The sequence below is a fragment of the Carassius carassius genome, chromosome 9, assembly GCF_963082965.1.
Source record: "Carassius carassius chromosome 9, fCarCar2.1, whole genome shotgun sequence".
NCBI lineage: Eukaryota > Metazoa > Chordata > Actinopteri > Cypriniformes > Cyprinidae > Carassius > Carassius carassius.
The window spans coordinates 9,845,753-9,871,256 of record NC_081763.1 but is presented as its reverse complement, the minus strand read 5'-3'; the positions used below and the strand labels follow the sequence as shown (position 1 = coordinate 9,871,256).

General features: G+C 40.7%; 1 protein-coding gene across 1 annotated transcript; it reads right to left on the bottom strand.

The window, feature by feature from the left end:
- Positions 1–21: 21 nt before the first annotated feature.
- Positions 22–25,136, bottom strand: bptf (bromodomain PHD finger transcription factor). Its single transcript, XM_059557659.1, has 32 exons — positions 24,360–25,136; positions 22,010–22,835; positions 21,635–21,855; positions 19,721–19,930; positions 18,363–18,533; positions 17,960–18,145; positions 17,722–17,870; positions 17,246–17,577; positions 17,020–17,151; positions 16,043–16,172; positions 15,795–15,930; positions 15,419–15,697; positions 13,495–15,274; positions 12,472–12,596; positions 12,265–12,393; positions 11,975–12,125; positions 11,596–11,716; positions 11,107–11,347; positions 10,629–10,799; positions 9,521–9,657; positions 9,317–9,431; positions 8,438–8,610; positions 7,810–8,089; positions 6,531–7,198; positions 5,835–5,917; positions 5,369–5,594; positions 4,381–4,664; positions 3,295–3,468; positions 3,015–3,207; positions 2,563–2,647; positions 2,155–2,341; positions 22–631 (listed from the first exon to the last, which is right to left on the bottom strand). The coding sequence occupies exons 1-32, from the start codon at positions 24,838–24,840 to the stop codon at positions 595–597; spliced, it is 8,613 nt and encodes a 2,870-aa protein (XP_059413642.1). The 5' UTR covers positions 24,841–25,136; the 3' UTR covers positions 22–594.
- Positions 25,137–25,504: the final 368 nt, after the last annotated feature.

Genomic DNA, 25,504 nt, shown 5'->3' with positions numbered 1-25,504 from the left:
TGAAGAGAATATAGAAACATCTTAATGTAGAAGAGAGAATCCTGTCCCCTCCATTTATTCGTTTCATATACATCAATATTTCTTCAGTTGTAATAAAAAAAAAGAAGACAAGTTATACAAACAGGATACTTTCTTGACTAGTACTTTCATCAGCCCTCGATGCAACACGTTCTTAGTTTAGGTACCTTGATCAACCCCATTGCTTAAAAACCAGTTAGCAGATTGCGTCCCCATTCCACTTCTGAAGTAGTATGCTGAATCATATAAAGGGGGAAAAAAACAACAGGTGCACCCATGATAGACTCCTGCTGTCCTGGAAAATGGGAACATGATCCCGGAGGGTTTTAAAAACGCACAAAACTTTTTTTTGTAGGCATTTAATCCTCAAATAAATCCAATAGGAGAGCATCCCAGTCTAAACTCATTGTTTCAACAACCAAAAATGTAAACCGTCCATTCTTGATCCAAACCCACAGCTTTCACGTCCAATATCCCACCAAACGCTGTGGCTATGTGCGATGCTGGCTAACTGGCATAGAGCTCCATCTTGAATTAAATGTTCAATGTTTATTTAGAATAGCATGTGGTTGTATTCTACGAGGCTGATGACTGTAGTTTGTTGTTATGAGACCTAGAGAATACAGAGAGAATGAGATTAAAAGCCCTTTGGTTTTATTGAACATTCACAAATAAATGTGGACAATTGAATCTACAGCACAGAGGAAAAATAGCCTCAGGGGTTAAAGGAATGGCAGCCATGTTGGCATAATACAACGGGAATGCCTTCAGTCATTTATATGGTGCTGGTTTCAATTCCAAATTGAAAAGAAATTAAAAACAAATTAAACTTTTTTTTTTTAAAGCATGGTCCTTTATTTCAACATTGAAATCCTAATAAAAGGATTTAAAACTCTTTATTTTGCTACATATTCAAGCCAACCGAAACTGCGCAAGTTATAAAGTTGCACAAATTTTCAGCAAATTCATTAGTCCTCTCAATGAAAACTTGGACAGATCAGCGAACCAGCTGAAACAAACATTAAGCACATTACAAAAAAAAAAAAAAAAACGAACAGAAGTCTTAAAATGCCTTTAATCAGCCAATCCATGTGATAAATATGATCATGCATTCATGTAAACATCATAAATAACATCATGTGATCAGCAAACGTAATGGGTAAAAAAAATAAAAAAAATTACAGGATCATAAATGCACAGACAGCATTTCCCTTGATTTCTGTGTGTTCAACATGGCTGCCGATTGTCAAAGGCTTCACTGGAGTCTTGGCTTGCTTTTATTGACAGGTTCTCCAAACAGTTTTACTCATTTGACTTAAATGTACATCAGCTTCCACTGTTAATAAAACAGCAAGTTCCATGATTCTCTAATACAGAATGACTCCGCCCCTTCAGCCACTATGACTTATGATAATCTGCAAGAAAGGATAATGGACTGAATGAATGACATGCATGAAACACAAACAGTTATGTTATTAGCATACAGTCATGAAATAAGGACAGGAACAAGAGGATGAAATGCCAGCAAGAGAAATCTAAGGTTAGATAACTAAACTAAATTGCCTCTGAATTAAAAAATATATTTAAAGCAGAAACATTCATAGTGTGAAAACAATGGACATGAAGACAAGCAGATACAAAACAAAACTGGATGTGTGTAAGCCAATGCAATGAAAAAGACTAATGGAACTTGTGAAATCAACACAAGAGCAAACTAAACAGTACAACACAGACAAATTTAGTACAAAAAACTAACACTATGGCTAAAAAGAAATCATACCTGTGATAGAACCACTGTTATACCCTTTTATGTAAACCGAAATATCGGTTTGACCATTTTTTAAAATCGATATTTACGACATTTGTAATTACTCAAAATATTTAGGTTAACATTTTAAATAAATATGAATGAATGTTTTTAATTAATAAAAAAAAAATAGAGAAGGAAAAACTCAAATCAATTAAGGATATCGGTTACGAGACACTTAAAACATAATCTGCATCTGTTTTGGTCTTAAATTGATATCGGTTTGTAACAACATGAGGGTAAGTGAATGAAATTAAATTTTTTGGGTGAACTAATCCTTAAATATCCTAAAAACCATCCTAAATGATATGCGTGTGAGCAGACGTTACCTGCTTGCTTTGAAAGCTTTGAGTTTCTGTACAAAGAAAGACTCCAGGAACTCCGCACACTGGTAAAAAGGTGAGTCGCTGGGATTGTAGTAGCGGCAGTTGTCAAAGATTTTGGTCATGTCCGCTACGAACTCTGTGAGTTTGCTGTAAAAGCGTTTCTGTATCCTCTCCTCCATTGTAGAAAGGTCTGCAGATAACAGCCACACAAGGGAAGCAGAAAATGAGGAAAATCATTACTAAAACACAGACAAAATGCTAATTATTTATAAAAAATAATCTAAAATAGTATATTAACAGTTTAAGAATTACCTTAAAACTTAAACAGAAATGTACATATAACCAAATAGAATATTATACGAGTCACAAAATAATTCTGGTCATACAAAAGAGAAGAACAAGCACTCTTACCCATCGGTTCCTTGATGATCCCATAATAATCTGGAGCATCATTTGGATCCACTGGTTCCAGGAATGGCCACGCCATTTTATGGGACTAACATACATAAAACATATAAAATGATTATAAGATTCCGTTCCTATTGCTTTCCATTACATTTTTTGAACTGATGGGAACTGAAATATCTTCAAAATATATGTTCCACAGAAGAAAGACACTCATATGGTCTTGAAGGTTAGTAAACGCTGACAGATTTGTCATTTTTGGGTGAACTGTGATTTAAATAGTGTGCAATACCATACAAGGGTTTTCTGTAAAGCAGCTTAGAGGTCAAGTTCATTACAACCAGACAATTGCTTGCCTTTTTTATGACTATAACCAAACAAAATGAAGGGTTAAAATCAACCAATCAAACAATTTTGCACTAAAATTCCAAACAGCCTTGAGAAGCTGCCATCCGAACCTGTAAGGAGCGCAGGATCCGCTTCAGCCCCTCGTAGTCTTTATCTGTGAGCGGCGTCAGGACCGTCATGGCATCCTCTGTAGACTGACACTGCGGGCACACGTACTCGTCGATATGTGTGGCTTCGCTCTGTAGGATGCCCACACAGCGCCCGTGGTACCAGTTCTGACAGCGATCACAACCGATGTAGAACCTGAGAAGCAGATGAATCATATGAGAAACTCTGCTTCGTCATGCAGCTCTTGAAAGCCGTGTGGTGAGACTGCAGGTATGTGATTACTGGGACTCGTCGTAGGGAGTTCTGCAGATGCAGTAGAGCTCCTCTGTGCTTCCCTCCTGAGCTCGTTTACATTCTGAACAGATGTAGTCATCCATCTTCTTGGCCTCTTTCTCAGTGATGCCCACACACTCTCCATGATACCAGTTAGAGCAGAGGTCACAACCGATGTAGAACCTGCAGCAACATGTTCTTAGACATCACGTCTTTCACAAAAAATCATATGCATATTTTTACGGCTTCAGCAAAAGTAGTATGATTTAAATTTAAATTAAGCCAAATGCTTTTATTTAGTGTTCAACTGTTTGAGGCTCAGAAACAAAATACACAGAACAGATACACGTTGCTCTTGTAAGAAGTTTCTCTGGGCTCGCTCAGAGAGTATGCCTGCACTTAAAACGTGTTCAGTGCAACAGCGAATCTCTCCTCTTCGCTTAAAGTAAGCGTGTATGAACACGTTTTAAGTTCAGGCATACTCTCTGAGCGAGCCCAGAGAAAATTCTTACAAGAGCAACGTGTATCTGAGAGCGCGCGCCCAGTTCCCGTGCGCGAGCAGAGAGATTCGCGCTTGCGCATTATATTAATGTACTTTCGCGCTACAATAATGCGCTCTCGACATTTGACAGGGAAATAACACCATACATCCATATATATATATATATATATATATATATATATATATATATATATATATATATAAACTTCATGTATATTTATATTTTTTATGCCAAAAAATTGAACTTGTGATGTAAATACTCCACATAGTGTAATAAATAAATAAATGATCAATATTAATAATAATAAAATAAATTAATAAAATAAATGATCTAACAAATCACGCACACAACTGACAAATGGGTATATTGTTTCCTTTTAAAATCTAATTATGTGTTTATATTTTTCAAGGCAGAAATTTGAGATTCAAAATGATGTGATTTAAAACACACACACACACACACACACACACACACATATATATATATACATATATATATATTTGAAAAAAAAAAAGAAAAGAAAAAATAGCTAACTGAAACAAAAACCCATCTGATAACCCCTTAAAATTGCAGGCCAATATAATTGTCTTACTTGGACTCATCGTAGGGCGTCTTGCAGATGCAGTATAACTTGATGTCCCTCTTGCTGTCTTTTGAGGTAGTGGAGATCATCTTTTTGCGTTTGGACTTGGAGGCGTCTCTCTCCTCGTCCCGCTTGCGTTTGTGTGTGGAGGAGGGGGACGTGGCCGTGTACGAGGAGAGACCGCTGTGCCCACGTGTGCTGGCGGCCGCGGCAGCCGCTGCAGCTTGTGCAGCCGCAGCCTGAGCTTTCTCCTTCTCCCGCCGCAGTTTAATGAGATCGCGCTTCAACTCCTCCTACAGTGAAAGGAAACATGTAAATGACTCAGCATTGTAGCACAATGTAGCGTCTGCTGTCTATTTGCCAAGTCTGCTGTGGTGTTAATAGTGTGTGTGTGTGTGTGTGTGTGTGTGTGTGTGTGTGAATAAAGCTGAGATCTGGGTGAGAAATGAAATCATTCGTTGCTTTTGCCAGATTCCCACTGCTAAGATTGTCATAAATGGGGAAAACACTCCTTAATTACTGAACGTGAACATACGCTACCTGTCAAAAGCTTTAAATGTCCTTGAAAGAAGTCTCTTATGCCACCGAGGATTCAGTTATTTGATCAAAAATCCAGTAATAACAGTAATATTCTGAAATATTATTACAATTTATTACAACTTTTTTCTATTTGAAAATATTTTAAAATGTTATTTATTTCTGTGATGTAAAGCTGAATTTGCAGCATCATTGCTCCAGTCTTCAGTGTCACATGATCCTTCAGAAATCATTCTGACATGCTGCTCAAGAAACATTTCTTATTATCGGCTGTATTTATTAATTTGTAAATGAAATTTGGTTATTATATAAAGCATATGCATATGACTTAACTGAATTTATTAATTCGTAATAATTTATTTTGTTAAAAATAGTATACACATCCTACAAAAAAAAACATCTCAGATCAGTGAAAATCAGATCCATTTGATGAAGTTAGCGCACTTCCTGTTCCTCTCACCTGCACTTGCAGCTGTAGTTCTTTATCAAGCAGAGCTCTTTTCTTCAGGATATCAGCCTTGAGCTGCTCTTTGTGTTTGAAGAGCAGAGCCGACAGCTTGCTGGCGTTCTGCTTGCTGCGCTTTTGCTCCACAGACTCCTCCCGTTTCTTCTTTTTGGCCGCCTGCCTCTCGTCCTTATCGATTTTATCCAGGATGAACTTCATCACCTGGTTACAGACGATCATCCTGCCCAGACAGACCAAACACAATGGATTGGGCTGATTAAAGCCAGTCTATTCTTAAGTGAGACTTCCATGAACACGGCTTCAGTTGCTTATGGTTTATCTGCGGTGCACGCGTCACAAATACAATAAGCCTAAATAATACTTCATGTTAGTTGCCATTTAAAGTGAGTGAATTTTTAGCACTAAAAGTCACTTGGACAGTGGAAAAAAGGGAGATGGACAACATCTAGAAAGTATTTACCTCTGGTTCTCTTCTCTTTCAGCAGGAGTCATGGTTTTCTTCTGTTTCAACTGTTCTATGACCACATTCTGCTTCTGAGCCACCTAAGTGGGAAAAAGCGAGTGTTTAACATGTTAATGCTCCATAAAGATGGAACATTTTAAAACAACATGAAACGCCATCAGTCTAGATAGTTTCTACTGTAATGTCATGTTTCCCCAGTAAATGTATTTATTTCGTGGGGAATCAAGTAGGACAGGACTTGAAGTTCCAAATCCATTTGGTATCTCAGATACTGGTTTGCATCACAGGGTAAACTTTAATTTTTTAAAAATATATCTTATTTATAATACAAACACATATGCATTTAAATTGGATTATGTACTAACAAATCAATACATAAGAAATAAAGGTTGATCAAAATTGGATTTTGACGACACGTTCATGTGTTTGAAGAACTACAGCTCAATGCAGTGTATTCATTCACACATGCATATACATCTAATGAGTAATGCCTCAAACAACAGTGACAGACAAGCTGAACTCACTCTTAAAATTTGATTGATCAAAATCATTTTGAACAGAGCCATTCTTAACACTGCCATCATGACCAATCGTATATCGCTGCTGTGTGAAAGTAACCTAAGGTTCACACAATATCCCATGTTTCTTAAACTCCAACTAAATGATTCTGGAGTCACAGATCTGGGTCCTGACCTGTTTCTGTATCAGATCACTCTGGCTGACGTGCTGCTGGGTCTGCTCTCTCTTAGCCTCCTGCTGTTTCTTCTTCTGCTGCTGCTGTTCGCAGAGCTGCTGGATGCGCTGGAGCTGCTCCTGTACGCTGGCCGTCTGGATGGTCACCAGATTCTGGATCTGATGTGCCTGGTCTTGCCCTCCGCCCTGCTGCTGGATCTGAAAGGGCAGCTGCAGTTTGATCTGCTGGGGCATCCCGGCCGTGGTCCCGACCTGCTGGACCTGAGCCTGAATTTGGGCGGCGACCTGACTCTGGATGTGTGAGATGACCTGCTGCTGGAGCCCGGGGACGCTCAGGAGCTGAGGGGGAAGCTGGATCTGGGACTGGACTTTGGTAACGGTGGTCTGGGCGATGGGGAGGGTGGTGACCTGTTGTAGAGGTGCGCTGGCCGTCACCTGAGCTATTTGGTGGGTGGGGACAGGTGTAGGAGGCGGGACTGAAGTCTGAGGAGGGACCTGGGGTTGAGGTCGGAGTTGTACGGGTGGATGGGGCTGAACTGATGGAATCGGTTGGGGAACAGCTGTGTTTGGGACTGGGGTGGGGGCTTGCTGAGCCGGCAGTGATGGAGGGACAGATGATGTGGGAGGAAGTGAGGTCAGCGGCTGGGGCAGAGGAGCTAGACGAGCAGCTAAAGAGAGAAGAGAAAATGTATTGGAATAGCAATAATACACAGAAACAGGCAACAAATTTAAACTGGTAGGTCTAAACAACAGAGCAAAACAATAAGGACTGCATTAATGATCTTAAATATTAATTTTGTGTGTATTTATTTGCTCAAGTGCAAGTAGAAACCAAAGGTTTATATCAAAACACCCATCGTAGTGAGTATACTCTAAAATAGACAGTTATGTCTTAAGTGAAGGTAATCCGTTAAGAAAGAAAATGCATATGTATCAGAATATTAGATCTGTGTATTAGGTCTTAAAATGACAGCAGTATTTCATATATATAATAAAATTATGTGATTACGAGACATTGTTTACAGCAAGCTGTTTTATTGTCATATTTCCTCAGCTAAAACACTGATTGTTTGGATACGCGAGACATGAAATGGATTTTAGTAAGTTAAATCTGGTTCTTTCCATATATCTTCTGAGATCCACTCATGTGTATTTAATGCGTTTTTTGGGGGGAGATTATGTAAATCAGCATCTGCATTTTTCTGGCTTAAGAAGTTACATTGCTGGCCAATATTCCACACTGATGCTTGTGTGAATGAAGTGTCTAGTAAACAGTGACCTGGCTGAATGTGTGCTGGAGGTGTGCTGGTGGCAGCAGCGGGTGCAGCTGTGGCTGGGACGCCTGATGAGGTTGTTGTAGAGGGGGCAGCGGGGGCAGACACAGGTGCAGGGGCCATTGGTGTGAACAGGAACCGCTGGACTTGGCCATTGGGCATGGCTGCCTGCATGAGCTGCTGACCCGGCCCCGGAATGACCGTGACCCCCTGAGGAATGACCTGCAGCTGCCCGGTGGTCTGACCTTGCCCCTGGATCACAACCGTCAAGCCCTGGTTCCCTCCCTGGACAATGAAAGAGGGAGTTTATTTCAATATTAACTTTAACCAATCACCTGTGTGGCCTAAACGACAACACAAAGCTGCTTTTTAATGCTTGCAAAATGTCTGTGGTTAACACAAGCTCAAAATATTTTCAGGTTTTATTCTACAACATAAAATGCATCAATTATACCACATACAGCTTTTTAATCCTGACGAATGTATTTGGGCTTAAGAATTCATAAAAGTTGTTAATGAGTGAAGAATGATGAACCAAACGTGTATGAATCATTAAAACCTTTGTCGGTCACAGAGCTTATTTTCTGCAGTAATGAGAACATTAAAACAAGCTGACTTAAAACTGGTACAAACCTGAGCCCCCTGAGTGAGCTGTGTGAGCTGGGCCAGAGTGAGTTTGACCTGCCCCTGCTGTGGTCGGGGAGAAGAGGCTGTCTGTGGGGTCTGGCCTTGGTTTGGGGAGGAAAGGCGAGGAGTACCCACCACCTGAGCGCCTGAACTTGTTTGCACTGTCTGTTGTGCTTGACCTGTGTGATATAAATCACATTTACACTCTAACAATGTGGTATATTTATATATGCACATCACAACTGTAGCATTATGCAGTCAAATATGTGTGTATAATCAAATAAAGTCCCATTTATTATACAGCACTTTTGCAATACAGATTGCTTCAGTAACGAACAGGTGTAAATGTTTAAATTCATCAATTACGAAATAAACAGCTCACTAACTATCAGTTGCAAAGTTGATCAATTATGAAAAAAACTTAATTTTCGGCTATAAAACAGCTCTACAGAAGACAATAGTGTCATTATTCGGTTGTATTCAGTTCAGTGTTGTTAAAGTTCAGTTATTGTCAGTATTGCAAAGTTCAATTCAGCTATAAGCAGCTTTATGGCAGACAATAGTGACATTATTCAGCTTCAGCTCAAGACAGTTCAATGCTGATTCACTTCAGTTCAATAATAATGTTGATGCTGCAAAGTTAGTGTTATTATTCAGCTCAAAACGATTCAAATTGTGTTCTTATCCAACAGCGGCTGCACAGATAAATCAGTAATATTACAGACCTTTAATTGTATCTTTTAAACAATGACCACTAACTGAATGGGAGTCTATCATTTCCTGTCTCTATTATACTATTGAATAAATGGTTTATTAAATGTAATGAATTAAATGTAAAAAATGAATAATCATTTCACTTCCAGGATGAAACCTGGTTGAGAATACCTTGCTGAACCATCAGGGGCGTGCGGATGATGGTCTTGCCCAGGGCGGTGGTCTGTTGCAGAGGAGAGCGTATCACAGTCATCCCTGGTCGGAGAGCACTTCCAGTCGTAAGGACCTGGGCATACACCATAACATACAACATTATTGCAGGAATAAAAAACGTTGAGTTTCCCCAGAGTGGATTATTTTACTGAGAGCTCATGCCTGCTGCGTGGAGGTGGCTGTGTTGGGTCTGATGTTGACGGTGGCCGCACGGGGCTGGAATGCAGGGAAGGACTGTGCGGTGCCCGCTGTGCTTGATGGAATGATGCCCACCACCTTCTGCTGTACCTGCACCAAGCCTGCCGAGACCATGAGTGGATTTAGTTTTCTCCAAGAATGCTGCATTACGTAGATACATAGCTGGTCAAAAGTTCGAGTTGGTAAGATTTACAAAAAATAAATAAATGTTTTCGAAAACAAGTCTCGAAAGTTCACCAAGGCTGCATTTATTTGATCTGAAATACAGCAATATTGTGAAATAAAACGTTTTTCATTTTAATATAGTCTTTGATAAATATATAAATATAAATTCTACTGCATATTATTAGAAATGTCTTTACTGTCACTTTTAAACTATTTATGCATCCATGCTGGAAAATGTAAGTTAAATGTGAGACAAACAGAGCCATCTTCAAAAAACGTCTACAGATACTTCTTTATCATCAGCACTTGCCTTTATAATGATTTTCTTATTCTATTTTCTCTTTTTTTGGTGGGGGGTTGTATGTGTGCTGTGCTAGATTAACTGAGACTTGTTACAGCACTTGTATACTGTTGCCTTCCTATTGGTGTGAATTGCTTCTATTTGCTCTTTTCATTTGTAAGTTGCTTTTGTCCAAAGCATCGGCTAAAATGATTAAATGTAAATGTAGCAGCAAAACAATTTAGCATTTAAAAAAATACAGTAATCTTTTGTATTCAACAACGATAATCAACTGAATTAAATTCAAAATATTAAAGCCGTAAAACACAAAGATTGTACCAAACTTTAGTGGATGTTCACAATGACAGCAATTTAAACTGAATGTTTGATTAAACCACCACCTCTCATCGAAATTAAATGCCTTTCGATTGCAGTGTTGCAGCGAACTGCTGTCACTCTGAACACCCTTTTACACAACTAACAGGCTGTATTAAGTGATGCTCACAATATGTTGTTCATCATTTGAAACGAAGTAAAAAATCAAGTCAATATTTTGTATCTCTGCGTGCAGGCAGGCCTAACTTAAAGCAAAATCACATGCCAATGGATGTTGGAGGCCTGCCGTACCTCCTTGAGTGGTTGGCACGTTTACTGTGACTATCTTGCTGTTGGCTGGAACAGGTAGTTTAGCAGCGATGACGCTGCCGGCCATCGACCCCGCAGCAGCAGTGATGTGGAACGTTTGCCCAGACGCGGTGGCGCTACTCGCCGCCACAGTCACAACCGAACTGGTAGAGACTGCAAGACACAGGTCTGATCACCACCCTAACATACACATCTCAATAAAGAAATACAGCAGCGGTTGAATCCAAGTACGCCACGGACTACGGAACGATGTCAAGCACTAAAAAAAACACCATCACAAATACACTTACCAAAAAAAAAAAAAAACATAACAGGACGGCAGAAAAAAATGGAGCTAATTTCCAACCGAATACACCGACGTGCGAAAAACACAAAAACAAACAAACAAACAACAACCTCTACAATTAAAGGCCATCAAGCAACATTAACCATGCCTCCTCATAACATTATATAGACTGACCTGAGTTGCCTTGTTGGCCCTGCTTGACCCAGGAAGCAAAGGACTGCTGGAAGTTCTTGTTTTGCTGGAATGTCACTGGAGGGCCCAACTTGGTGGTCATAACCACTTTTGGCGCTGAAGTTACCTGACCGCTAATCGAGCCCACCACCACCTTTTGAGTAGTGGTCCCAGGGGTTGTAGGCGTGTTGGTCAAGGTGGACGTGTTGCTGGTGCTGCTAGGTTTCTGCTGTTCCAGCCGTTTCTGCAATATAGTCATTGAACAGTTCACAGTATAAACAAAGATACAAGGCACAAGATAAAGTTAAAATTAAAATCAAGATCATTCAATTATATGAATTTACCCAACCAAATTAAGAGTGAAATGATGATTAAATGAAAATGAATAAATAAATCATAAGGCCCACTGGGAAGAACACCCATTTCATTGAATATTGTGCCCCAGGTTAATAAAAAGGGGCGCCCCAGGTGGGCACATGTCTACATTCCCACCTGCTGGGCTGCCAATCTCTGCTGCTTTAGCTGAGCTTCCAATTGGGCCTTGACTTCCTCTGCTTTCTTCTGCACACTAACCTTAGTTGGGTCAGCTGCTTGCACCTTTTCCCTCTCAACCCTGTGAAGTCAGAAGGTTTTAAAATCTTTAAAAGAATACGAATGATCAAATAAAACATAGAAAACTGAGACACACTGACCGTTGGGAAACATAAAATATATTTAAAATAAATAAGCTAATATATGCATATATTCATGTCTCATCTACAACCCCCCTTCATCTCACTGCAGAGAAAGCATTGATGGAGTTTTTGACAGAAGGAATCAGTAAATTTGGTTTTAGGGTTTGTAAATTCACAAACAAAGAGGTAATTACCACCTTTCGGTAAAGGCTCGAATCTCCCAGAGTTCCAAGTCTTCCTCGGCCACCCAGGTTTCGATCACAACAGGCCCAGTCTGCTTAGCTGGCTCTGGCTTCTTTGGCCTCAGAGCACTTGAACGAAGGCCTTTTCTTTGTGGAGTGGGAGTTTCTGCTCAAAGGAATGATGGACAGATCAAATATCAGTGTGTTTCTGGTCAATCAAGGCTGGCAAGATAGAAGACTTTCAATGTCTTAAAAACAAGCACTAATCGGTTGTCAGGCATAGGGACTCTTTGAGTCAGCTTTACCTTTGGGAGTCTCAGGCACCCCAAGGGGACAAATGATCTTCCTGATACAATACTCAGAACGAATACCATAAGGACCAACATCTCTCCGCTTGATGATCTCAGTGGTGGTGATATCGGTGTCAGATGTCTCTGTTATGTTACACAAAAAAGGTTGAGTGCTTAGCACCAAATGATAAAGTGACATGTGACAAGCAGTTAAGTGCCAACCTGTTCGTGTTGTTCCTCCTGTGGGTGAGGGTTTGACAGACATATCGTCCCATCTGAGACAGGCCCAAAGCAGCCGTAGCATTAAGCTCACGCCAGCCAAAGATCTCACCGTTTGGAGTCGATACCTGTATGACAGAACCTCCAGCTCATTAGCATTACAAACCAGGTTTAAAAGAACTAAGCATTCATGCAAACTATTACTATTCTTAAGAAAAGGCTGCTAGCATCAATACCCCTATTTTTTTCTGGACACCAAAGTAACACTGAGAATAGACAATACCAGTAATTGGGACCAAGAACATAATAATAAAACAGGAAAGCGCTTCAAAGACCCTTAAGGAAACTAACATATGTTAAACTAGATTACTACATTCTCTGAACAAAAAGAGAGTGGTTCTTCAAGGTGAATCTGCCACTGAAAGTGCTAGGGGGTTGCCAAGATTTTTGATATAATTTAACGCATTGCTACATCAATGCTAGGATGTTCTCGATGGTTGCTAGGAGACTGGGAGGCGGCTGCTCACTGGTCCAAGTCAAAAGAGCCAACCTCTATGATATTCTTGTTTTAAGTTACAAGTCAGGACATGCTACGATCAGTTTGATCATAAACCAGGCAAAATCATAAGTGAATGACTGCATAGAAAGTGATGGCACACGTCTATTTAACAAGACACAAAGTTTTGAAGTTATGTTTTTGCATAACAGTTAATACTTAAATTTAGGGGCTTGTTCAAATTTCTATCCTAATGTCCAATCCTGCTCCTAAAGGGCCAATTTCGAGATTTAGCTCCAACACACCTGCTTAAAAGTTTCTAGTGACCCTAAAGACCTTGATTAGTCGGTTCAGGTGTGTTTGGTTAGGGCTAGAGCTAAATGTTGCTGAAAGGTGGCCATCCAGGAGCAGGAATGGACATCCCAATGCTCTAACCCCAAGTATAAGCCATAATAATAGTGATGTTTTCAGAAAGACAACGTTTAAAAGAGATGACAAAGATCAGAGGAAAAAAACAAGAACATATAGACCTCCATGTGATCCCAAATGTTGGTCGTGGGGATGGGTAGGGCCAGATGTCTAAAGCTGGCTTGGCGTTATAATTAAAGATAGGAACTTCACGGATGCCACCGCGCCTTGCGAGTTTCTTCAGCTCGTCATTTGGAAGAACGAAGATACTCTTCTTGCTACTCTTGGTCACAAACTTGCGGTACGAAGGCAAGGCCGTCCCGGACCTTGTTTTCTTGGTACAAGAGAACTTTAACAGTCGTACCCTGTCCCTGGTGGAATATTCTTGACTCACTGTCATAGATTTTACAGTGGAACCACTAGGACCAGACATAGAATCGATCAGTGTTTTCGTGACAGTGGCTTTGCACTCTTTTGTTAGAGTAGCTTCCTGGGATGAGTTCATAACCTTGGTAACAGTAGTGGTAGATTTAGTGGAGAGTGTCGAAACAGAGCTGGTAGACTCCACCTTAGAATCTGCTGGTATAGATGTACTGATCTGGTTACTGGAAGCAAGACTGTCACGTGAGGTCAACACCATGCGAGACTCTGTGGACACTGTGGTTGTAGTTGTGGTGACTTGAGTAATGACGGTCATAATCTCACTAACGCTGTTGCTGTTTTCAGTGAGGTCACTGCTTAAGCTGGACTCTTCAGCTGAAGGGACAGGTGAAGGAACCGGAGGCTTTGCCTCCTCAACTTGCATCGGCTCCACCTTTGAGCTATGACTAGGCACCTCGGATCTTGCATTTGGCTCGGAAGCTAAAGAAGACGGTTTGGGTACAGAGGAACCAACCGAGGAGTCTACAGGTCCTTCGATGTTGTTTTCCAACTTAGCCACTTTCTGAGGTGGTGGACAATCTGGGTCAAGCTTGGTAAGTCCTTTCTCCTCATCCGAATTCACCTGAGGAAGCGTGCTATTAGTCCATTCTTTAAGACACTCTTGAGTGGCGTCACCATTCATTAGTGACTTCACTGGTTCCTTTGGTGATATTGCTTTAATTTCCACCCCAACGGTATTGGTCAGCTCCTTTGTGTTAACATTATCAGTCAAATTCTTGCATTGTGTGTCAACAAGACCATCCTTCCCATTTACTTGCACAGGCCCTGTTCTCTTTACGTCTTGATCGTTCTCATTGTTTTCAATGATGTCCTTTCTCTCAGAGTCTTCAGACGGACATGTAGTTTCTGTAACCGTTTTATCAGGTTTAGCGTTCAAGCTTTGATCCAGACTTTGTGAGTTTCCATTAAGCTCAGACATTGCCACCCTACTGGTAGTCTTAGGTTCTGGCTCTGGAGACTTCTGCTGATGTTCTTTAGGGGCTAAGTCACACGAGTCACTTAATCTGATATCCAGGATGTTCTTCTGTCCTGAAATGTTTGTCTTCACCTGCTCATCCTCTTGGTTAAAGTCAAGCTTTTTGACCACATTGTCTTTTTCTTGGATCGCTAGACATGCTACCCCCTCTGTCTGTCTAGACTTTGGTGTTTCAGAGATAGTTCCTTCAATCTTGACCTTTTGGTCTTCAGCAGCAAAGGTTGTCTCCTTGTTTTCCTTTATCTCTTCAGTCAAGGGTTTTGAATTGCTGGCCTGCTTGAGTTTCTCATGCCTCTGCTTCTCTTCTACAGTGAACTGTTTGACCCGTCTCTCCAAAAGGCCATCAAGTTTTGATGTCTTCAATTTCTTGTATGCTGTGCGTAGCAAGAAGCCTTCACTGACATTCACAACATCATGCCAGAAGGATTGCTGGGGTTGATTCAGAGAACTAGAAGGCTCTCCTTTCAAAGGATTTGTGATGTTAGCTGCAAATATGTAAAACAGAGACACGTTAGCAACTATTTTCTACAAGAGAACTATTTTTTTTACAATACATGCTATATCATTTCTGATATACTTCTGTTCTTGGAATGGGTTAAAGCACAGTGAATATTAAACTTTGCAAATACCTGCTTCATCATTCACAGAGTTAGAGGTGCTGGTATCCATTTCTTCCACAGATTCATTTTTCTCAGCACACTTTTTTTCAGCCGTTTCATTCTCTTTTTCTTCATTTGGTTCTTCATCTTTTAACCCGGGATCTTTCTCCACAGGTAGCTTTTCTTCAGAAGGATCCAGTGACATGTCCTGGGCGTCATTCTTTTCAGGCACATTTTGAGATGAAATTTCTTCTGTTTTAACTGAAGTTTCTGGGAGAACTGCCTGATTGTCCTTTCCCTTTTTAGCTGCTAAAAAAAGAATTGTATGAGAGAAATTCTGCCAATGGAAGACTCTTCTTTGTTCCAGATTACATTTTGTAGAATTATATATGAGCACACAACATACCCTCAAGTGCTTTCCGGTAATTGACATTGGTGTTTCCAGGTAGCTTTGGGACAAAGCGATGGACATGCGTCTTACTCTCCCAGCTCCAGCCTCCATACCCAGTTACTCTGTACTCCTCACCCTTCTGCTTCCACACCTACAGAAGAAGTTTAGACAGTTACTGAATGCTTCCAGCTAGACGGCTGGAGCTGATGTGATTTCCTAAAATGTTCAAATGAAACACTCATCTGCCAAGTGTTCAGACGTACCTGGTGTTTGATGGGGAAAGTGTACTTCACCCATGTGGCCTGCTGCATAGTCTCTTCATCTTCTAGTTTCTTCTCTCTCTTTTTCACCTTCTCCTTCTCTTCCCGCTCCACAGAGGTCATGCGATGAAGCCTGTGGAAAGACGAAGAACAAAAAAAAAACAAAGCTCACCAAAACTGGGACATAAAGGTCCCATTGTACTTTTTCGTAAAGCCCCAAGCATGAAATTTGTTCAAGTACACAAATGCTTTCATATTTAGAAGCAACAATGTCATTTCCCTGACAATAAACTGCAAATGACAATTACGTAGGCTTAACAAAGCCAACATACTGCTATTGTAAAAATTGTGGCTGTAGGATTCTTTTTTCTCTCTTTTTAAATCCCTAAGCTCTTTCTGACAGTAAATCCTTCTTAAGCTTTCAAGCTATACCCACCAAACACAGCCCAGACATGACTTGGGTTATTATGACTTTCTTACCGAACTGAAATTTTTCCTTTGCAGAATATCAAACAAGGCCAAGATCCTACAAACTTCTAGTGAAATCCTGCGACTATAACAACTCCTAAAACTTGCAATCCACTAGACTCGGCACGATGCTTTGATTTATTCAGTTGCAGATCTCAAAAATCCCACAGACAAATAGCTCAGATGATTTTCAACTCAGTTACAATTTTATCACATACACACTTTAATCTACTAATCTACGTATCTATCTGGTTTGTATGACCTTCAAATATTACTTATGATTTTTTATATTCATTCTAACCATTTTATACCATTAGAGACTTTAATGGCTGCTTTTATAGAAAGACTTGTAAAACAGCTGTGGCATCAGATCATGTGAGCTTCACTGTCTGTAATCCTACTGGCAGTCTGAATATTGAATTTCTTTGCATACATTTAAACTCTGCTCATCTTCGTTGCATCACTTTTTTTTCGAAGCATAAAAAAAGATTAATATCCATACTTAAACTGACCTTGTGTGACCCAGAGAATCCTTCCACATAGGGAGCATGACCACTGGTTTGATTGCACACTCCAGAATGGCCAAAGCTAAAGCAAACTCTCTCGCCTTGCTGCACATCTGGACAGCCTTTATCCAGTTTGACCTACAGCAATGGAAAAGGTTACAGGATGACATGGATAAACACTGCTTACGGAAACTAAAAATAAAAGTCCTACTGGCACATGTCAGACTTTTACCTGTGTGACGCCCAGTTGGGATGCAAGAACGGCGCAGGGATATTGTTCTCCAGCTGGATGATGGTTAATCTCAGTGTGGACACAGTCAGGGCTTTGGAGCCATACAGCGATCCGTTCCACTTGAACTCACCAGCAGGGGTCATGCAAAACTTGTGTGAGAGGTGTCTGCGTTTGTCGTGGTCCTCACGGTGTTGGTGCTTGTTCAGTGCAAGTGTGTTAGTGCTGTACTGATTGTGGTAGACACGAAATTTACCCTCTTGGCCCAGTTTGAAAAAGCCACTGCTCTTGTTTGAATCTCTCTTAAAGGAGCCGAAGGATGACAGTGAAGGAGTCTGAAAAGAAACACACACATAATTTTACAGTGCAATATATTTCACAGCAAGACCTCTGTTATCTTTTTTGCTTAATATGAGCAACAGGAACATTGATTCATTCCTCAGCAAACACCACTAATGACCAAAAGTATAAAGTCCCACCTCTTTAAGTGCTCTGCTACCATCTTGAGAGCTGCCATCTTTGTCCTGCATGACCTTGCGTTGGCTTAGCTTGCTATCAGGGTTTCGTAGTCGTGTAATCATGCGCGACGATCCTGTTTTTCCGCTATCTCCATTAGCTTTACCCTCACCTAAGATTAAAAAGTTAACATGAATAAGTGTACAATATGAACAAACGTAAAGAATCATGTTATGGGTGTGTATGTGGGTGCATAGACACCTGTATCGTCCTGGCTGTTGAGAGAAGACTGTGAGGACCGGTCCACCAGATCAGGCTCTTCTGGACCTCGCAGGCATTCAGAGATGGAGAAATGACTGCTGCAGCTGTTCTCATCCGCTGTTTGTGCAGGTTCAGTTTCTAGTACAGAATCTCCTTCTCCGTGACCGGCAGACTCTGAGCTTTTACCTTACGGACACACAGTGACAGAAGATATATTACATACATTAGTAATGTGTGACACTTTGGCCGTGTTGAGAGTAGAAGACTCCCACAACACATACACTATTTTTGCATACGGTGAAACCAAAAGATAATCTTTTATAAAAAATAAAAAAAACTGCTCATGTTACTTAATGTAACAAACAGCGTGTGACTTGAACCGTGTGAAAAGCCGTCGTTTTACCTGACAACTCTTTCACCTCTTCAGTCCCTTCCCCTTTCTCCTCTCCACTGGAAGACAGTGTCACGGTATTTCCCGTGGGATTCTGGGAGTCAGATTTAATCGTTATGGATGCAGCGAGCTCAGGAACATCAGCACTGCCCACCTCACCAGTTGGGACAGCGGAGACTGAGGCTGAAATATGAATGGACAAATGTCTGCGTTCAGTGTTTTAACACTAACAGATGAGAGATGCAATGATTTGGTTGTAGTTTCAAATACAAATGATGAGGGTCGTAGCTGTGTTTGAGAGGAGCTAAGATTACCACATATACTACAAGTATTCAAATAATGTTGAAGAAAAACTTTCTGTAGCAAAGCAGGCACACATACAAGAGGTCTTTGAAAGAGAGAATTATAAATGAAAAGTTGTTCTTTTATTATTGCTTGGACAAAATGCTGCACATTTCTTTGTAGGGCTGCATGATAAATCGCATGCGATGTTCAATGCGCATCTTGTCAGTTAAGGCGGTTCTGTAATCGGTAAATCACTCCCTGCGTGGTTTCACATGGAGCTGCATTTACTACACAGAGTCGTTGTTCACTGACAAGCTGTGCAAAACCACAATCATATTTTGTGCATATTTTGCGCAGCTTATCAGTGAACAACTTTCTTTGTGAAACAGAAATGTCAAATAACAAAACTACATTGAAATTTTAAAACAAACACCAAATGTAATAAAAAAAAGAATATAAACGAAGGCTACCTGTGCTCTTTCCATTCAAAATTAGAGGCAACCACTGCATTTGAATCATGCTGAATACATCCAGCATGAGTTTTTTTTCAGTTTTTAAATCTAAATTAAATCTAAATTTTAAAACAAAAACAGAATGCTCTGACTTTAGTTTTGTGAAACTAAACTACATAAAACATCTGCACGAAACCGAAACAGACGATCTGAATGAGACGCAGATTCACTCTCTGACAGCAGGTGGTGCTCATAGAACAGCAGTGATACAGCGTTTCATTGGTTACCGCCATAAACAAAGCAGCGCAACAATGAACACTACATTAATATGCATTACACAAAGACAAGATGAAAAGAAAATATCATCTAAACTTTTCTAAAGACAGCCAGTTCCCCTCAGAGATACATTCACATAAACGCTCATCCGCAAATGTATTCGTTTAAAATCTCAACTGATTTGAATCATCAAAGATTTGTACTGATTTTCAACTGGCTCATTACATCCCTACATTACAACATTTTACACTATACTGAAGATGATGTGCACAAAAATGTACACAATATTAATTAAACAGACCAGAATCACATGAAATATCATGGAATATGGCTAATAGATCCAGGAATCTCTCTCACCATCTGCAGAAGTCTGCTCATTCGTTGCATTGCCGTTACTGGAGTCTTGTTGTGGACATGATCCGTTCGAGTTCATCTGATCGGCTGCAGCTGCTTCACCAGCCACAGGTTTTGATTCCTGTCTGGCCCTCTCAGCCTCCTCTGCGGCCCGTCGCTTCACCTCCTCAAGCTCCGCCTCCTGCTTGGTCTTCAGACGGTCCAGGATCACATCTGGAGGAAATGGACAGAAGAATACTCTCAAGATACTGAAACACCACAACAGCTGTCCAACCTGTTTCTCTAAACAAATCATTCTCGTTTCCTTCTCTCACACGTTAAGTTGGTTAAAGGGGAACTCAGACGGGTTTGGAATAACTTGAGGTGTAGTAAATGATGACGAAATGTTCATTTTTGGGTGAACTATCACTTTACTCACTGACATGCAGTGGCTTACAAGTTATTACGTTTTAAAATAACTACTTGCTTGCCTCGAGTTAGCATTTCAAAATACCACATGAATCAAAGTTCACATGCAGGAAGCAAAATGCATGCATGAAACATCTGCAGCTTGATAAATACTTTCCCACAAAAACTTCACAAGATGAATCTCACCGTAGTGCAGGTGGAACTGCTTTTGCACTGCTAAAAATAGCTGAACGGAAAGACACCTTACAGTGATTAGCGTAACAACCAAATGTATCATTCTATACTCCATCACATTAACTACTTTCGAGTCAGATATAGTTACTGTATACAGGGCCCTATAAAATCAACTTAATTTTTTCCCAAATTCTGTTTTATTTTTTTTATTTTCAAATGCCACATAAATTTTTCTGGATTCTGTTTTTTTTTTTTTGGATTCCTTTTTAATAGTTTTATTAAATTGTATTAATCAAAAAGCATGTCTAATTAATTAAAATCATGAAACATTATACATTTATTAAAAGTATAACAAAAATTTGATGTTTAGGGCAGTGTGAGATGTCTTTTGCCTCTCCATATTTTTGTTGCCAAATTATGTGTTTTAACATGTCTAATTATTTGAATGCATAAAAAATATTTTATTCACTTTTTTTCTTAGAGTAGCCTTATGAGTTTTTTTCCCCCTCAGAAATTCTGCTGTGTATTTATTTACATATTTTTCTGGTTATCAAAAGAAGGCATAGAACATTAATTTCATTTACAACTTGTTTTAACAATAAATCTGTGAACTGGAAGTCTTTATTTGCAACAGGTCTACACAACCTGTGTGTCCTTTAAAAAAGTTCTTCAGTTAGTAAGAGATTAGGAATGATCGCCTGCTTAAAAACGCAAAAACTCAGGCTACGTTTACATGACGATGTAGTCAAAAACTGAAACGTTTTTGCCTTTTGCTTTTAAAAAGTTACACATATACACAACATTTTCAAAACTTGCTCTTTGAAACCTGTTTTTAAAAATATGCATGTTCAGTCCGCAAAATGCCATTTCCGTGTAAACGAACAGTCAAAACGCATAAAAAGTTTCTCGTCTGAGGTGCATAATGTTAATTGGTTATCACTGGTCATATTAAAATAAATAAGGAAGATTATTTTCTGCCTTCACACAACAGTTTAAAATGGAATTAGATTAAACCTGCATATAATAAACAAGTACAGGATATCAGCATGTATTTTTGTATTAAAAAATAAATAAATAGAAATAATAAACTTGATTTCATACTTTCATAAAATTGCGACCAAAAAAAAAACAAAAACCTTTAATGCATTTTATTTTAAGTAAATGCTACAAAAATAAATCTAAAATTATTATTTGCCAAAAAAAGTGCTTCATGCTTATTAGGATAAAAAAAAAAACAGACTGCGTTGAATGTTGAATGTGCATTCATTTTTTTTTTCTATTACCATCTTGGAATCTGCATTTGATTGATGAGCTATATGATGTGTATTTTCTTACCGTTGGCAACGGTGAGGTATGCCTTGTTATTCCCCCGGGCCTTGTTAGTGAGCTCCTCAGTAATGTCCATGTGAGAGTGAATCTCCTCCCTCATCTCCTCCAGCACAGAGCACAGGTCGTTCTCCCAGTACTCTTTATCCAGAACCTCCAACAACTCGGCCAGCTGGACTTTAGTGCTGTAGTACCAGATCTGCTTATTTTCATCCTCACCATCTTCCTCTCTGAAACAGATCAAAACGCACAGGTCACATATATTTAATACAGACCCCTTTATGGACTTTAAACCATATTTTTATGAAAACCTAGCTTGAAAAGTGAGATGCATTTTTTTTTTGCTATACCATATCTTTACATTCATACAATGCAAAAACTCACACAATAATCCTCCTGTTGAGAAACCAGTATTTTCTTTGATGTCGGTCGTAACCAATGGGCTCCTGCCGGATGTACGGCCGGCTCTTCTGGAACTCGGTCAGACAGTCTGTCACGCCGGGCACGTTGTGTGCCACACAGATCTCACACTGCCACTCGTCCTCGGGCACCTCCTCCAGAGGAGGCTTGACACACTCCAGGTGATACACGGCCGAGCAGGTCTCGCAGCACAGGAGATCTCCAAGCCTGTGGCACACCCGGCAGTGGTCATCATACTGAATGACCCCCTCGGACATCAGCTCCTCGCGGGCCAGGTTGGTGGTGAGGAATTGGTCCACTAGGAACTGCAAGACCTTGACTTTGTTCTCCAGAGGGCTAAACGGATAGTCTTCACCCTCCAGGTCAGAGAGCACGTGGTGATACTCGGGGTCGCTTTCGCAATACGCACGCACCACTTCTGGCCAAGTCATACCGTCGATGAAGTAGAGCGTGGAGTTGACGCTGTCTTTGAGGTCCGCCGGTCCAAAAGTGGTGTTGGAGGTGTCCTCCTCCCTTAAGATGGCCTTCAGGAGGCAGATGTGCGTCTCTGCCATCAGCGTGCACTGCTCCTGTCCCACCAGAGCAGCGCAGAAGTCCTCGAAGCGGAACAGAGAGAGACGCAGGACCGTGCTGAAGCTGCGAAGGACCTCGTAAATAGCCGAAGCGTTGAGTAGCTGCTCGTTGGTAATGAGAAGGTCCTCGGAGGAACTGGGCAGCTCCAGAAGAGGAATCTCCTTCTGCTCCAGAATAGGAGAAGGTGGTCGCCTGGGTCTTGGTCTTTTACGACCTACTAACAGAAAGAGTCAGAATCAGTTTTGATTGCCCAGAAGAAAGTCATCATTACATTTTTTAAGAAGGAAAGTAAAGTCTCCATGCAATTTTATAATGCAATGCGATTTGCAATTATACTAATAACTCTAATGTTGTTATGGCGTGTCTGTTTATTAGATTTATGATTGAATACAATAATACATGCATAAAATGTCCAGTTTCAGAAAAAAAACACTGTTGATTCAGACAAACCGTACATCCACAAATAAATGTGTTGATTTAAATTAATCACAAGCAACACTAAGACATTTAGAATGCTGTAAAATATATATATATATATATATATATATATATATATATATATATATTAATAAATTCTAAACATTTTTTTGTAAAAATAAATTTGAATAAAAATAAATTCTAAAAAAAGAATTCTGAAGTCAGTTTCCTCAAAATATTCCTAATTTGAGCTCAAGAAAAAAAAATCTCGTCATTATCAATGTTTTGTTTTAATTGAAACGGTTTTCAACACTGATGATACATGTTTTTTTGAGCATCAAATCAGCATATCAGACTGATTTCTGAAGGATCATGTGGCACTTCCAGAAGTCATGCTGGAAATTCAGCTTTACTATCACAGGAATAAATTACATTTTAGACATTTAAATTACATAGACGGGTCATTAATCGTGACAAGCACTAAAAGCTCCATCATAAGCGGCTCTATGACGTCACATGCGAGCCTGACACAGTCGCGGGTCGAAATCAAAGTTCCTCCCCGCGTGAGGAGCAGCGGCGCTGGCGCTGGATTTCAAAACAATCGGCCGCATGCTGCCTGTCATTAGCTGCTCTTCAGCTTTGGCTACGTGCTCCACAACACCAGTCAGACTGCCACAGACTCATGCAAATGAGGCTGGAGAGTAAGTGAGACTATTGAAAATAAGATCTGCTCGTACTTTAATCAAAGTCTGTGGAACATGCTGATCATTTTGTTAATAAATTATCTTATCAACTCGAAATCAATTAGCAAGATCACGGGCTAACGAACGTACGTAACTTTCGCTGTGCTCACGTGTGAACTAAAAAGCGTTTTCTTTAAAGTCTAAACTTAATAAAAGTGTTATCACACAACAAGAAGGAATGATTTAGTGATGTTTAAAACATATTACAGAATGTGTCTGATTTTATACGCCAAGATGCTAACGCTAGCACATACATAATTGAAAGATAAAGCGAACTTTTTGATGATGTATTACAAACGGCTTAACTGTTATACAATGGGAAGATGCGATATTTAAGTTCAGTGTTTAATTCTAAATCTGTTTTTATGCTGATAACGTCCCGTGTATGTGATTATCACAATAAACGCCTGTCGCGCTCAAGCTAACCGCTAAACCCGCGGCCTTCGGCAGCTCAGGAAGCACCGGGATCTATTTTGAGTGTTTTGCTCAACAGAAGCGCGCTCATTCGGCCTGGACTCCGCGCTCGTCGCGCCTCGCGGGTCAGTCGCTCGTGGGGTCTCTTGAGTCGACCGTAACGTTACCTGCGTTGCTGCCGTGGCTGCTCTCCGTGCAGTAACTGGCATCGTCTTCCTCCAGATCGTTCAGCTCCTCCAGGTAGTCGGACTCGTCGTTGGCCTCCTCCTCCTCCTCTTCTTCCTCCTCTTCGTCCGTCAGAGGCTCCTCCGTGTATTCTTCCTCTTCCGATCTCAAACTGACCACGTCTTCGTCCTCGTCGTCGCTCTCGTGGTCGTCGTACACCACCCCGCTCGCGGTGCTCCGCCGCCCCCTGCTCCTGGCCGTCCCCCTGCCTCTTCCTCTGCCCCTGGATGCCGCGGAGCGCACTTTCCTCCGGCCTCGTGTTGGATGATGATGGGTGCCCCGTTTAGGGGTGACATAATCCTCATCGCAGGTCGCTTTTGGCTTCGCCCTCAAGCCCCGGCGGGGTCTCAGACCACGCACCGGCCCCGCCGTGGGCTCCTGCGTTAGTTGCGCTTTGGGCGGCCTGCCTCGTCTCCCCCTCATTATGGATAAAAATCTATTCTCCTCCGTTTCGCGTTTTGCCTGCACTTTACACGCACCAAACCCGGAATTTCGGGCACTACTGCAAAGTTGATCCCGCGCAGGTAAGAATGCACTAGTCCCGCGGAGCCGCGGTCTCGGTTAACGCGAGAAAGCTCAAACCGAACGCCCGGCGCGCCGCTTCAGATCGCTCGTGTCCGCCATGTTTCTTCCTCCGTCTCCGTCCGCTCACAACACACAGCAGGCCCGTGCGGGAGTCACGTGACCCGCGCTGCGACGCGATGCTCGCCGCCTTCACCGCGCTGTTTGTTTCCTTTCGCGTTTGTCAACACGCTTCCTGAGCGCGTGTTACTATCATTAGGCTCTTAAGCACGTGAAAATGTGCTTGTGCGAGTACATCGCTTTGTTTTAGAGTTGTTTTGGAGCAGCGGCTCTTGTCATCTGTTCTCCATTTTCCTTTACGCGTTAACTTCGAGATGGAGGGTTGACAGAAACCCATAGAATGGAGTAACATACTGATGTAAATATTTATAAGTATGTTTTTTTTATGGTATTAAAGAACATGTTGTTTTTTATATTTTATATATATATATATATATATATATATATATATATATATATATATAAATGACGCACTCTGTATGTGTATATGAAGCAGCCTATTTTG

What these genes read in the sequence shown, in the direction of transcription:
- bptf (XM_059557659.1), bottom strand. Translation starts at nt 24,840, where the DNA reads ATGAGGGGGAGACGAGGCAGGCCGCCCAAAGCGCAACTAACGCAGGAG. An exon ending in CTCAACAGGAGGATTATTGT is followed by an intron (nt 21,856 to 22,009) that starts GTGAGTTTTTGC and finishes GATCTGTTTCAG; the next exon opens with AGAGGAAGATGGTGAGGATG. An exon ending in CTCTGTGAATGATGAAGCAG is followed by an intron (nt 15,275 to 15,418) that starts GTATTTGCAAAG and finishes ACATATTTGCAG; the next exon opens with CTAACATCACAAATCCTTTG.